The sequence below is a fragment of the Tachypleus tridentatus genome, chromosome 10 (genome assembly GCF_004210375.1).
Source record: "Tachypleus tridentatus isolate NWPU-2018 chromosome 10, ASM421037v1, whole genome shotgun sequence".
Classification (NCBI taxonomy): domain Eukaryota; kingdom Metazoa; phylum Arthropoda; class Merostomata; order Xiphosura; family Limulidae; genus Tachypleus; species Tachypleus tridentatus.
The window spans coordinates 138,870,547-138,886,482 of record NC_134834.1 but is presented as its reverse complement, the minus strand read 5'-3'; the positions used below and the strand labels follow the sequence as shown (position 1 = coordinate 138,886,482).

The 15,936-nt window shown below is 32.1% G+C and overlaps 1 protein-coding gene across 1 annotated transcript in view; it reads right to left on the bottom strand.

Moving 5' to 3' along the window:
* Positions 1-15,348, bottom strand: part of LOC143230446 (transcription factor AP-2-epsilon-like) — a 178,478-nt gene extending 163,130 nt beyond the window's left edge. The window contains exon 1 of the mRNA XM_076464020.1: positions 15,145-15,348. Within this exon, the coding sequence (XP_076320135.1) occupies positions 15,145-15,183 (39 nt within the window). The 5' untranslated portion in view covers positions 15,184-15,348. The remainder of the gene's footprint in view (positions 1-15,144) is intronic.
* Between the last annotated feature and the right edge of the window lie 588 nt (positions 15,349-15,936).

The following is a 15,936-nucleotide window of genomic DNA, read 5'->3' as shown; positions in this document are numbered from 1 at the left end:
TTTAACTATATTTTCTTGTATAAATTAGAGTCCTCAAGATGGCAATTAGCACTAGTGATATAATCATTTTTGTTAAGAATAATAATAGCCAAGCCCTAATCTGCTGGATTTATTATAACACAGCTTTAGATTTAAGATTCTTTAGAACAATTCTTTCTTTTTGGTTCAAATTATTGTGATGTTGCTTAGAGATTTTAAAGGTGGTTTTGTTATGTCACTTTCTACAGTTTTAATGTAGCTCTTTAAGTGTGGTTGTCTCTTTGATGAAAGTGTCCAAGAGAACTTCTCTTCAAAAAACAGAGTATATTGGTTGTTATCAGGGCGAAATTTGTTCAGTAAATATTCGCAGAGTCTGAGTTTCTGAGAGAATTTCAGAAAGAAGTTTAAATTCATTAATAAAGTTATTGTGCAGACATAAGCTGAGGCATTTACTAAGGAGGCTGAGTCCTGCATTTGAAAGAGCTATTTTTAAATATTAATTATAATGGGAACATGAAGACGGATTTGATTAATGTTTGTAGGATTTATGATATCATTATTATTATTTATAGGTATGTTTGTTTGAGAATGCCCATGTCCAATAAAGGACAACGTATTTTAAACATTTATTTCAGATGCTTATAATGAGAAAATGGGGTTTTATAATTTTTCTTAGGGTGCTTGCTACTGAAGTAGTTTCTCTAACATAAAGGGAAGAATTAAAAAGTTCTGTTATAATAGGTCCCAATCTTTGAATTGGTGTTATTGCTAAAAGGCCGTTTTTAATGTTTTTTTAAAGAGAAATTAATCTGCTCTCTTTTCAATTTTTTGAAATTTTTGTTCTTATGTGGTTAATGAAGATAAGTTGGGGTTTCTATTTCTGTATTTGAAATATTGATTTTTCTTGCCAGCTTTGGTTGGAATAATACTATAAGCATGTTTATGAGTTTTATCACTTTTTCCAGACATTTACCGAAAAACCACAGGTTGATTATGTTTGGTCGACCGCCTGAGAAACTAGGTAGACAGAAGTGGCTAAACAGATATATTGTTCACTGCTAACATTGTTTCCGTGAAACAGAAGAGTTATTCCTAGATACATTCATACTTACAAAATCATACATAAATTTAAACGAAATGGAAATAAACACAACATAGATACAGGTGGCATATGTTCAATTAATCAACCATTGCTTAGAATTAGTTGGAATAATAGGAATGTAGCCAGCACTGAAATAACATAATATTTAGGAACAACAAAGACTTGTTGGTCCATCTCGGCTGTCCCATCCTTTCAGCCAAACTAAAAAAATTAAAGCTAGCCCTTACATTTCATACATCTATTAAGCTTTCTCTTAAACTCACTCAAATTTACTGTCTCCACAACATCTCAAGGCACCTCATTCCATAGCCAACCACCCTATTTAAAAAATAAAACTGTCTTAGCTGACGACGTCTTTTACCTTGCCTAAGTCTGTATTCTTTACCCCTGTTCTATAATTATCGCTGTTAATTATAAACGTTGTCAATTCCTTTAACAACCTTAAATACTTTCATCAAATTCCCTTCAACTCTTCTTTTTTCAAGACAAAACAGTTTTAAGGATCTTAATCTCTTCTCATATGACAACTCCTCCACCTCAGACACAATTTTTATTAACCATCCTCTGAACCCTTTCCAACAATTCAGTATCTTTTTTAAGGTAGAAAGCCCAAGACTGAACACAACACGCTAGATGTGGCCTAGCCAGTGACCTATACAATGAAATTATAATCTCCTTAGACCTTTATTCATTATTTCTGTAGCTGCAACCTAAAATCTTATTTACCCCACCATTACCAACAGCACATTGCTTGGATAATTTAAGAGACTGATCAACTATTACACCAAGATCCTTTTCTTTCATTACACTGTAATATTTTTGTAAGGCAGCAACATCTTCTTCACAGCCAGCAACACCGAATACTTTAATATCTGCAAATTTAAGTAATTTATTGACCATTCCTTTATTTATGTTATTACTGGAAATCAGAAAGAGCAATGGTTGCATCTCTTGTGGTCCAAGTATAGCACTTGCAACATTAATCTAGTTTGAATGAACTCCATTTATAACAGTCTCTAGTTTCTTCCGTCAAGCCACTTTTCTGTCCAATCAGTTAACTTTCCCCTACTTCTATAGTGATAAGTTTCTTTACAAGCCTTATTTGTAGCACTTTGTCAATGCTTTCTGAAAATCCAGATACGTAAAATCTACACTAGTACTCTCAACCACACATGCAACAACATTTTCAAAGCATGTCAAAAGATTTGTAAGACAAGAGGTTTCTTCATACAGAAGTATGATATTGTTATAGAGCATCATCCAGGTACACAGCATGGAAATGATGATTGTCTCACTGTGTAGTGAAAACCTGGAATTGCACGGAATGTCCAGACATTGGACATCATCTGATAATTGGAATTATTTCAGCTGTGAAAACGTCAAGCCACAGTAGTTGATTTTACTAGTGCACGGATGCAGAAAATAAGACTTCAGAAGCTCCCAGAATAGTAACTGAAACACCCATATTTTTTGCGGTCACATTTTACTGAACAATAAGAGGTAAGCTGGACAGCTCAGACTAACGGACACACACAACCTCTGGAGAATTATTTGAGCAGAAATATGTGCTGTACCATCAATATACATCAACAAAAAAGTGCTTCTCAACCTGTTCTGTAGCTAGTAATCCCCATAATTACAAAGTAAGAGATACTCGAGATTTTGCATAAAATAAAAGCTGGAGAGCACAGAAGGTTCCATTAACTTGTATTAACATCTATTGGTGGATCTTCTTGAAATAAATGTTTCAAGATATTCAGGGTTGGTGTGTGTGTGCATAAAAAGAAAGAGTTGACCAAAACATGATAAACCCAAGCAGAGAATTGTTGGTTTTCCTTTACAAATAATAATGCTGAGCATAGCTGATTCACTTCCAGTGATGAGAAAGGATTATCAATATGTTTTGAAGAAGTTAGCTGAAGCTTATCTATTGGTCAATACATCAGCACGTACTGGTACATTTATGAACATTTGATAGTACAATTCAGAGCCCATGAAGAAATTCACATGAATTATGGAGCTATGTCCAACAGTTAACTGTTCTGTAAATCATATAAAGTGTTAAGTTTGTTAATTATAATCAAATCAACTGGGTATACAAAACAACTGAATAGAGATTAACAGAACGTTCACAGAACACACTAATATTCATGTGTTAGATCCTGCTTTATGTGGATGTAGTGTATGGGTTTCTCCTAAGGTAAGCATTCGACAATGTTTGCAAGAATATGTAAAATGGTTAGGATCTTCATTAGTTCATGCACATGAACATAGACACAAACGGCTAAGAAAGGCTTCCACTTGACATAAAAGGTGCTATGATAAAGTTGTGAAGAAATAGGTATATTAACGTGAAAACTGTGTGTGACCTTAATGCATTCCAGAAGCGTGAATATTTTCTTGTGATTCAGCAAGTTGGTCCATTAATGTACAAGTGATAGCAGTAAAGAAATGTATGTAAGCACATGATACACGTCCGACACAGCTGTGCATTATTGACAAACGTCTAGTGAACTGGCTTGATGACGGATCAGAGAAACAAAGCGACAATCAGAGAATAACAAGAATACGTAATACAGAAGTTGAAGAGGAACAATCTGAGCACACTTATCTGGCTGTTTACTATAAATCATATGTTGAAGTGTCAGATTTAGAGATCAATGACAGCTTCAAGTGTCGGCTAATGTGTCAACGTCAACCTCCTAAATATTACATCTGAAGTTAAACCTGGACCTTAAGATAGGATAGTTATGAATACTGAACATTCGTTAAATGAAAGGATTCCTTGCTGTTTGACCTATGGGATGCTAAAGTTTGACAAAGCATACGAACTTCATTTTTATGTCAGCCATTTAATCATAATAAGTTGCTGGAGTGATTATATATAATAACCTGTTTGCCAACAGTTTGCACAACCGTAGATAGTCATCAGGAGTCTGAAAATTCTGCAGAAAATGTGTTGCATCCCTTGGAATGTCTCTCATCTTAGAGAGATTTGTTAATGTTATTTGTATTATTATTATTAGTCATACTAAGTTGAGTGAAGAAACCCGTAATTACTAGATCTTAAACAAATATTGAAATTGGTGTTACGAAGCTTTTGTTTATTTGCTTGCTAAATTTCGCGCAAAACTATTCAATGGTTACTTATGCTCGTTGTTAATAATTTAAAAATTATATATTAGACGGAAGATAGCTAATCAACACCACACTCACAGCCACCTCTTTGGCTACTCTTTAACAACGAAAAGTGAGATTAAACGTCACATTATAAGATACCCACAGCTGAAAGTACGAGTATATTTAGTGATGAGATTGGAACTCACAAGGCGCAGATTGCGAGTCAAGCACCCTAACCATCAGGCCTTGTCAAGTTGCCAGGTCATTAAGAAATTAATTAAAACAATAAACGATATTTTATTATTTTTATCAGTCATAGTGAAGAATTAAAAACACCAGTTGCATTCAAAAAAGAGCAGTTATTTATTTAAAATAGATAATTACAGTTTTAATATATTTTGTGGTAGTAGTCCAGACGTCCTAAAGCGAGAAAAAGTACAACTTTTGCCTAAAACTTAGTGAACTGAATTCTATATCTGATTTGCGAACAAGAAATAAGGTTATTCAAAATAGGTACTCCTAGCTAAATTTTATAAATTTTGTTGAAACAAATGTGTCGCTTGAACAAAGGAATAAGGAAGCAAAAAGCACAAAAGACCATGTATATATTGAAAAAAGTGATTATATGATAAGTATTAGACAGAGTATATCCCCACGGAGAGTACGAAACATTAACTCTGACAGTTACTCGGAGAAACGATTACTGGCTTGTCGAAGATAATAAAACAAATGGATGACAAGGGACATGTTCGGAATTAAGCCTCTCATATTACTCAGGAAGTTGGATCACTTTTGTGTTACGTCACATTCGTTATTATATCTCTATAAAATGTGGTACTCAGTAACCAACTAAGTATCTGATGGACAGAAATAACTTAAATCAGAAACCTTATCAGGGAAACGAATATGATGAACAACGCAGAAATGGCAATCAGTAAACTCTCTTCAGATCTATTCATTAGAGAGACGAGATCATTGTTCACAGCAGGGTTTAAATGCTCTGTATATGTTAACTATGTTACAATACATATATCTATTAATATTTTACAACTTTAAAACTTGGTTCTGGGGTTTTCATTCTACTACACGGAAAGTTCGGAGACATCAGAAACTGTCATGACACCTGTAATGATTATGCAGCTGCATTCATGCAAAAATATTATTTTAAAGTAAAAAAATAGTTGTGGCATAAGACTTCAACAACTCACAATATTTTTACATTATTTGTGTTTCTAGCTGGGAATTTTGTTACTAGGTGTTCAAACATTGTATATATTTATGAGTTCTTTGTTTTTACACACTTCTCTCATGCTCTGAACAAATAAAGATATCTACCAAACATGAATATAACAATTCCAACTTTCGTCCTCTTTATCGTAAAAATTAATATTAATTAAACAATTTTATAGACGAAAAGGTTTCATTTTTGTGCAATCCGATTATTTATTTCTTAGTTATGAACAAAGCTGCACAATGGGCTATCTTCGCTATGTTCAGCTATGTTCACTGCAGAGATCGAGATCAGAATTCTAGATTTATAAACCCTCAAGCGTAGTGATGAATCATTGGGAACATAGCTGACTACAAATGCATGTTTTATTTTTTATTGTTTGATACGCACAGAAAGAGAAATAGATATACAGAATAAAAGTTATTAGTTGATACTTTGGACAAACTTCTTTCTCGAGGTTAGAATTTTTAATCCATATTCATGTTTAGTAATAATATCTTTACAATAATATTTTACTAGAAACATTTTCTCAATATTAAGCCTTTTTGGGTTGTTACAAAGTCGTCTTAAACAGAAAGTAACCACGGGCTGCGGAACTGAAAGTTTTTTTCTTTAACTGTTTTTCTTGTTTAAGTAAATAAACAGGAATATTAAATTTGAAAAGCTATATCTTTTTGTTAGTTAGACTCTTTCTGCATCAGTTGTACATGACAGTTGACTAAGCAGTATATTAAGATTCTGGCCATGGAATTTCAAATAGAATACAACACAGAAACATCGTTCTGTTTATTCTTTAACTAAACACGTAATAATGTTTACCTTGTTAGCTCTAGCTGTGGCTTATAATCTTAACTCAATAAATTGGGTATGTTTTTGAAAATGGTCTTTTCTGTTTCGGTGTACATTCCGTTTGATAAAACAAATTAAAAAACTATAATTCTTCGGAAAATGATTTATACACATGTATGCAATATATCGGCAAAAAGCAATACAAATATACTAAATGTTATGGTAAATTAAACTCTAGAAAATAATTTACTGTCATTTTTTAAAAAATTATTATATAATCCACACTCAAGATATGTATTACATAAGAGCACGTATCTCATTGCCAGGTAAACGTATTTACATTTTCTGTCACCTCCGAGTAATGTGCCGATATAAAACTGTCATTAATAAAGAGTTTCGAGATGAGCCATGACAGCTGTTCTCAAGTTCGTACTTCAGTGACTACAGCAGTAGAATGGTGCACAGATACAACACTTGTTAGTTATTGTTAACAACGGTTTTTGAACGGTTTCAGTGTTTAAAGTGTCAGCATTTGTTGTCTTTCTAAATTTCTGTTCTTATTTTATTTTTTACATGACAGCTTGCGAATAAAGTTGAAGTGAGACAGTGTATTTATTACGTTGTATGAGTTCTATTTGTATAAATAATTTCTGTCTGTAAAGTTGTATGTATATATACTTCATCTCCTATTAAATAAAAATATAATATTCACTCGTCGGCAGTTAGTAACCAAGTAAATTCTAAATATCTCTGTATCAGATTTTTTTAAAGAGAAACTTTCTTTAACCCTCATTCAAATTGATTTAAAACAATGGTACAATGATGTGTTTAATAGATACAATATTTGATTATAAAATTTATATCATTTGGCTTAATCCTTTCCTGTCAAAGATGCCTCGTTGAAAATGTGAAATCTTTGAATATCGTTACTGTAAGTAACGTCTTTGAAATATCCAATATATAACAATTACGTTATTATTGTTTACTTTTATTAATTCTTCATAAAGACATATAAAATCTCAGAAATTTTTATCGTTTGGTGAAAAGGTGAATATCATTTAGTTTTTTCTATTTTTGTTTGTGAAAAATACTTAGTCGGACGTTATCGAATTAACTTATTATACAATGAAGCAAGAAAGAAAGTGATGCAAATAGATCTAAAGCATTTAAAAGTATCAGGTGAGGAATAAACAATCCGATAGCAACTTTTGTATCTTGTGGAAGTTTTCAATGTGAAGATGTGTTGTTTTGCTTTGGTTTATTTATCTTAATATTAACTTGATAGCGAGTAATGCTATACTTTTGTGACAAATAAAGCCAGAAACTTTTTAAGATTTTTTCATTACATAGGAGTCGAGTGTGGCCTTGTGGTTAACGTTCTGGACCGTAACTTCGAGTATCTTATGTTTTGCATCACTTCGTTTTAAAATTTCGTTCGCACTTTGAAACTGTTTGTCTTACAAGAATAGCAGTCATGCGTCGGTATTTGATTAGAGTATTCCGATAGTGGGCAATGCATGTTTGTTGACCAGCTGCTTTCCCTTTAGTCTACTAACTCAAAATTAGTTCGTTTTCGTACTCGTTGTTCTTCGTGGAATATAACAGTATTAAACGTATTTTGATTTGTTTGAGCTTATAAATTGAATAAATTACATTTCTAAAATTACAATAGACAACTGAAAATTTTAAAGAACCAATATATATTACAAAAAGTTTAAATTATTTACTTAAACCTTTTCATGTAACAATTATAAACCTTTATATCCTTCTGCTTAATAAAAAAAACTGATTGTGACAAACGTATGTGCATCAAGACGGCATGGTTTGGTTAATCTATATAAATAAACGTAAATTTATATGTGTGTATCTGTTCCTTATACGTTTCTTGATCAATCAGTACCAAACTTGAAAGAATGATATGGGGCGACATGAGGAAGATCATGGGAGCTGAATGATTGAACCTCATCTAATGTGGGAAAGCTACCACATCAGCACAATATGACACACAGATACACAATTACATGAGGAAGGTCACAAGGAAGGCGTGATAGAGCCCCTATCTAATTACATATCGATAAAATTATTGAAAACAGTATGTCTTTCTTTTCAGTATTGGTAACTTTATGTATTTTTATTGCACGTTTAATGTGTATTATGCTAAGAAAAAATAAAAGCAAAATTCCCTGTCCTTTGTTACTAAAAACGATAGTAGGTAGGGTCCCGCTCCCGTGCTCAGCAGAGGATCACGAGGCAATAGAGATGGGGAAGGAAAAAGATAGAAACTATAGACATTATAGTTCAATGATGTACCATCAGAAGGCGCATTCGTGATTAGTAGACATTAGACAATAGTTTCACAAATTGAAATCACAAGGCACTGGCACCATGCAATGGCATTACAAAAGAGGGAATGATTACGTAATAGTTTTACAAAGTGGAACTAAAGGATGCAGCTATCTTATAAAGAAATGATATCATAGTTCCTTACCAGAAGATTTCTTACTAAATTGTCCTGAAAAAGGACGCTTGATACTAATTCATTAGTTCTACATTTAGCTAATTTTCCTGGTCATTTATATGCAAATCATCCAGAAAAAAATGATTATTTAAATATCATGTAGTAATTTAAAATTTACTGTTTCACTAGTTTTACTTTATATTATTCATCTACCTTGACGAACATTGCATTTTACACATGATAGTTTATACTTTTGTCTTACACGAATTTTACATGGATAGACACTACTTCGCTATATGATTACATCAGTAGTTATCCCAGAGGGCGTTACAAGTGTATCCATTTCAAGCAATGAGGGAAAAGGGGTAGATATAATAATATTACCAGAAATGATGGCATCATAATTCTACAAAGTAGAACCATAGGGCTCCAGCAACATGCTATAAGGTAACCAGGCCATCGTGTCAGACGGAGTTGACGGCTGAGGCGATGACGTCATTGTTCTACAAAGTACAACCAGAGGACACGACTATTTTATGGTCTCTGGTATAACTACTGACGGGTACTCCAGCTGATATTCAATTGAATAAAACGGTAATATTTTTAAATTTACTATCCGTTTGTATACTTTTCAGTGTTAAACCATATCAAGAGCTCTCTGTCTTTCGACCACAGTTAAGAATCGAATCGCGTAATTTAGCGTGGTAAACGGGGGGTATAATATTTTTAGGTTTAGTGAAAAACAAACTGCTATTGATACAATATACTAATGCATATATATGTTTAATTGAATCATTTTGGGGCTTTAAGTGTCAAATAAAGCCTTAAAACAAAATTTTATAAATTGCTAACCAAACATGGGGCAAAATTGAATATTTTACTGGAAATTAGAAGAGAAAAAAACAAAATTAGATAAATTAGATTATTAGAATTTCATTTTCATCATCCAAAGGAGATGACAATCAGTCTTTTCCTTTTTCAGAAAACTATTTCTGGCAATATCTAATTTTCAATCTACTAGCGAATGTAACTTTAAGCCAGTAAAATAGAAAAATAAAATATGAAAAACTTTTTCTAGGAGTAAGAAACTGGGAATTGTAGAAAAAAGAAACAGAAGTTGTTGTTGAAAGTCTAATATAGACTGTGGTGAAACAAAATTGCATGAGTTTGAGTTATAATAATATATAATATGTTGTAAACACATATCAACAGTTAGCCTGTCATGAGAATCTCAACAAGCCTCAAACAGTTTTTTAAAAACTAAGCTTGAGTGACGTAGTTCTTTTGACAAAATTTCTAGTTTTATGTATTATTTTGCCTTATATCCGGTTAATTTGATTCTAAGAAGCAAAGAAGAATACTTAATAACATATCAACTATACCATATCTGTCATATTCAGCACCTACAAAGCCTTTCACCAAATAATGTATGATGATCAAAATCTCTTATGTGTAGAAAAATATAATTGTTTGTGTGACCATTTTTAACATCTTTTCAATGTCTCCCGATAATGGAGTATAAATTTTCTCGTTTCAACAACGTAAAGTTTTTGTAGGACTGGTACGGTAGTTTATAGACACTTTGGTCGTTATCTGTAGATGTGAACTTCTCAAAAGGTAAGCAATTTCTAATGGTGTTAAAATATTTATAAAGAACTTTGAAAAAATTTTCTTTTTCACGCTTTTCTCTAAATCCACAGTATTATAACTCAAGTATTATGAGTATTTTATTTTTATTTTCATATATAGGTGTTGCTAGTTTTATTTAAAAAACAACAACTCTTCCTTGCCGATCGACGAATATAATTGATCAAACTTATAATATACTGGTCCTGTTCGAAAATTGTATAGACATTTTTCTATTTTTAAAAGACCGATGGTGGCATGGTTTATAAACTCTTTAAAACAACGAATTATAAGTGATGTTTTTAACCCATTTTGTGATGGCATGATAAAAAGCACTGGTTCTCAAACTTTAGTAACACAAAGATCACTTTTAAGAAATTAAAACGCGTAGAATACAATAAAGTAAAGCTGTATCTACAGTAGCCAAGAATGAAACAATGACCAAACATACTGCAAAAATCATTTTAGGCACAAAATTTTACTAAGTAAAGCAGTGCAGATGCATTGGATAACTATGAAGACACTTTATTAATGTTTCTAATCAAATAGTAAAATAGATGTAATACCATAGCTGCTCAAGAGCAAACAAGGTCTCTTGCAGCTGTAAGGAAATATAATTTCATAATTCTAAAATAAAATATTGCCTAAAACACATTCAATATAGTATTGATAACATTTTCCAAGTAATTAAATTTTAAATATATATACATATATATATTTAACAGTAGAAGTAAAATTTGTATTACCATCACCACCTGTTAACACTCTCTGATTGCTTAGCTGTAAATTTGACAGGGTAAACGGTTAATTGCAGAGCATTGTGCAAAAAACAACAACAAAAAAAACAATAAATATTAAAACAATGTTAAGTCTTATTATGAAATCGGATTGCTGGATAATCTAATATTACTTTATAATAATACTCTCCATATATTGTAATAGGACAACAATCACCAAATGAAGACATTTTAACTTCTTATTTCTTTTCAACAAATATTATTGATGTTCAAACAAGATGCGATTGGAGGAAGGCAACACTTAAGACTATATAATATTCTAGTCTTTTTTCCAACTCCTGTGTTTGGGGTGATGAATAGTCTGCAGAAAGTTATAAAATTTTTGAAACATCTGTATCCATTTTTGTCTCATTTCAATTTTTGACTTCTACTGACACAACTTTTGTTGATTTGGATTAGATTTTCTACGGAAGCACGTGGTTAACGCATCGTATTGAAATGTTTGTAAATGTAGAAGAGAACGAGTATGAAACATTCTAGAACAGTACGCGACATTTTAAAAATTGTTAATAATTATCTAATGTTATAAGCAAGTAATATTTTTACTTATACCTTTATAAAGATATAAATAACTAGCAAATTATTTTTCGATTAGTTTTGTTTAGTTTATTAATATAATAAATGTAGGAATTTAACGTGTGCGCTTTTCAACATGTTCCACCAAAACAATAACAAATTGCGCTTCTGAGCGTTTATGATCCCACCTAGAAACTTTGAGATATGCATTATTTACACCGCTTGTTTTTTCCATGTATACCAAATTACTAACGACCTTCAATTCAAGCCTCCCACATAAAATAAGTACACCCATTTCTTCAAATTGAAATGGCATGTTTTCTTATTCCCAGTGTATTATTAACTTTATCAAAAGCATTAATCAAACAATGTTTAAAGAGAAACGGCCTGAATTCTTTCAGTTTGATAATAAGCTGATAACCATACGATCACATAAAATGCCATTGTGTGGCCATTATTTTGTAAAAACAAAAGTTTTTGAGCTTTTTTATTTGACCAATATGTATGGTATTTTCTGAAATCGTACTATAATTTTTAACGTAAAACGCATACCCGGATAAAATAAACAATTAACTACCAAAACCTATGAAGAAATATCACTAAAACCTCTCATGATGTCTTTTCTACTATTGAAGGAAATCACGAAGAAATACGTAGTTTTAAACTTTCTAATTTTAAATGAAAAACCTGTACTTTTAGATGTACATATTTTTCATTTGATAGTATATAAAGAGAGCCATAACTTCTCGGAATTTAAATTGAAAATACATTTAACTGTATATAAACTAAGCTATAGATACGTATTAGTTAGTTTGTTTACCTGTACATTTTCTGTTTTCAATAAAGATACTTTTTTGAGACATATCTTTTTAGTTTTTCATACCAGAAGTCTGTGTGTTTTGTTGCAAGCTGAAGACATACAAAATTACATTGTATGCAAGAAAATTTTAATATATAAACCAAAAGCATAATGGGAAAATATCTCGTTAATTAAATTTTGTGTAATCTTGAGTTTTATATGGTCGAATTGTTAAATAATCAATACTAGGATTGAAAATTCCTGTGAAGAGGCTTGTTTGTCTACATAGCACACACAAATATAAATCCATATAACTAAAATTATTATACATATTCCTGTACGAATATGAGTACGTTCATTGCAACAATTCTATATTACTTTTCTTTATAGCGATTACACAAATTGATCTCTTACCAACTAAAGAAGGCACTAAATGAAAACTGATACTTTGGTGTAAAAACCTTTATCAGAAAAAAGTTGAAATATAACGGAAGTTAATTAACAGTCTATTTTAAAGTATTCTATTGCTTAAATATATGTACTACATACATTCCTATAACAATCTCAGTTGTGGACGTAACTCAGAGCTACTATAAGTATTCAAAAACAACGACAAAAAGAGAACAAATAGATACTAAAGGTTAATCATCTTTTATAAAAACAGTTCTTAAGTCTGGTAAAATATAAAGTTAAAGAGAGTATGTTTAACACCTATATTACTTGGTTACAGTAGGAGGAATATACACAGCAGTCCTATAAATAGAAGCATATTTATATAGCGAGATTATTAGAAAACATATAACCAAGAAAGACCTCAAAAAAAAACTTACAGAACATAAAGTTTATGAAAGTAAATGATTCGAGCAATTGAAGCAAAGCCTTAGTTCGTAAAATGATAGTTATGATTACAAATGAGAAACTTCCGACTAAAGATATCATTGTGATGAAGCTGGGTGCAGCTCCTAACATCGCAAACAAGATAATAAACAATTATTTGAAGTTAATGAATAATCACAAGTTAAAAGTTTACAAGTGTCTACAAGTCAAAACCATCTATCGTTTTTATGAAGAAACTGGAATCATGAAAGTCCCTTCTAGTTGCATATATGCCAAGTTTCTCGCTGCAGCTCCATAATATCTTTCTATGTGCTTAAAAGTAGTTTCGGAAGCCGATATGCAAGTGGAAGATATGTGGAAACATTTTCAAGATGGGATTTAAGGTTGACTTAGACAGCCTTTTTAAAAGATTGTTGCAGCTAAAAATGCGGTGTCAAACTATAGGCTGAATATTGTCGATGAAGAACGTAGCTTTACCAAGCATGGGACCAACAGTATTAACCATTTATATAAAAGTAATATAATAAATGAATTTGTACCGAATAAAGAGACTATTAAGGTCAGCGGTTTGTTTGTCTCGTAGCTCGACTGATCTTATGTATTTATTAACTGTATTAGGTTTCAAGTTAAAATGAGCAGATATTGTTAATATAGATTATTAATGTAAATACGTTATAGACAAAAGTATAGTCAATCTATACGATAGTACACATGAAACAAGAGATAATAAATTGATAAAAATAATAGATAGATAACAAAATAATTATATTATTTTAAAAATAACTTATACTATACCTTTCACCATACCTTTTCATTCAAGTGTTTTTCTGAGCATCCTCTTTCTCTTGAATTTATGAACTTTACTATACAAAATATTCAAACCGCTGACAGTAGGTTTGCTTTGCTGTTTGCTACAGAGAAAATTCTTCAAACTTCTTGTGTATGTATTTTTTTCAAGAACATTTAACGTAACCAAAATTCTTTCATTTAATTTGACTTTCATATTTATATTAAAAAAAACTATTTATGGGAATAATTATAACGACTTAAATCGTAATATCTATATATAATTTCCAAATTTTAGAATTTGTGCAATTTAGCATGTATATTTTTTTTACCCATTACATAATTTAAAGAAACTAAGAATTAGCTTCCAGTTCCTTCATTATACGTCTGACGGACAGAACCGTGGTTTCTCCACACACATTGGTATCCACAGACCTACTCTTAAACTCAACTAACACCTAAATAGTTAGTATACATCAGTTATAACTGGCAAACAAAACACAGATTCCATCAAAAATAGCGAGCGCTCTAGGGAAACTGCCATGCTCTTGACCAGCAAAGAGTAAACTAGGGAACCTCTTGCTGTTTGCTTAAAGTAAATACCTTATAAAAAACGTGATGCTAGCGAACAGATTCTGACCCGCGGCCTTTCGGGAGAGCTTGGAATTATTATCTCGTGTTTGATACATCTCTCTGTATGTAGATGTATAAAGGGTCGAAAATAGAGGAATACATTGGTAGCTATAAACAACACACTTATCTCAATCCTTCTAAACCCCGAAGGAATTAATCTTGGAGACTGTATACAACAGAATAGATCTCGTGTATAGTTGTGAAGTAGCTCTTAAGCTGAGACAACAACCAAGCATGATTTTGTATGCGCCATTAGAGCACTCCATTAGCCACGAGAAGTAGCCATAAGAATGAAGAGATGTTTTCGAGCAGAGAAACAGATGTGGTTATGTTGTTGTTAATCACGAAGTGATATTCCGAAGTTTAAAAAGTTATAGGTACGATTGTCATATTTCCGCTATTATTCCTTAAGAAATCAATAACAATAAACTACTGATATATGACTAAATGTCAAAGTAAAAGTAGTCTTACCTGCCAGGCACAGGAGTCCAGGGCCAGAAAGGACATCATGTAGCTTGGCTCTGCTTGCGGCGTCAGTTAAGGGCGAACGTGTCGGATTGCCAGATTCTGAATAACGATCATAGAGGACACGAGAAGGTGGATACTTATGATTCGTGATATGCTTTGCACCGCCCGCTAGCGGGGCGTGGCTCGAGGCCAAAGGGATTCAGGGTATGCGGGTGGGTAATAATCCGAAAGATGGCAGTTAATTATGTTGCAGGTATTTCCAGATTAATGGAACGAGTGGATTATTAGAGGAATTGAAAACTGCAAGAACTAAGAATATATAAGAGAATAGAATCACGTATCTGTCTTAAGTTTTCAGTTCACTACCTTCTTGAAAGCATCGTGACATGGACATCGGAGGACCTAGCGGGCGCTTTATTGTGATTGGACGTAAGCTTTCAGTCGCACAAGCGGCCGAATGGGGCGTTTCCTTGGCATGCGCTGGCAAAATCCAGGACACGTCAATGCTGAGAGAGAAACATTAAACCCTAAAAATTGAAGAAGTTATCAACTTAATCATTAAACTAATGGTAAGTGAACATCGTATTATCGTATTAAGGTGTGCTTTATACTTCTTGGCTAATGGAAATATTTCCATTCAAATTTGTCATAAGATGGAATTATATGGTACTTCCGTCATTTGTTTATCACAGGGAAACTAGAAATTCTGCAGGAAACTCTGCAAAATACTAACACTCACCATGTTATTTGATAAATAAGGAATTTTTGTACCCTAAAAATGAGTTCAGATGAAGT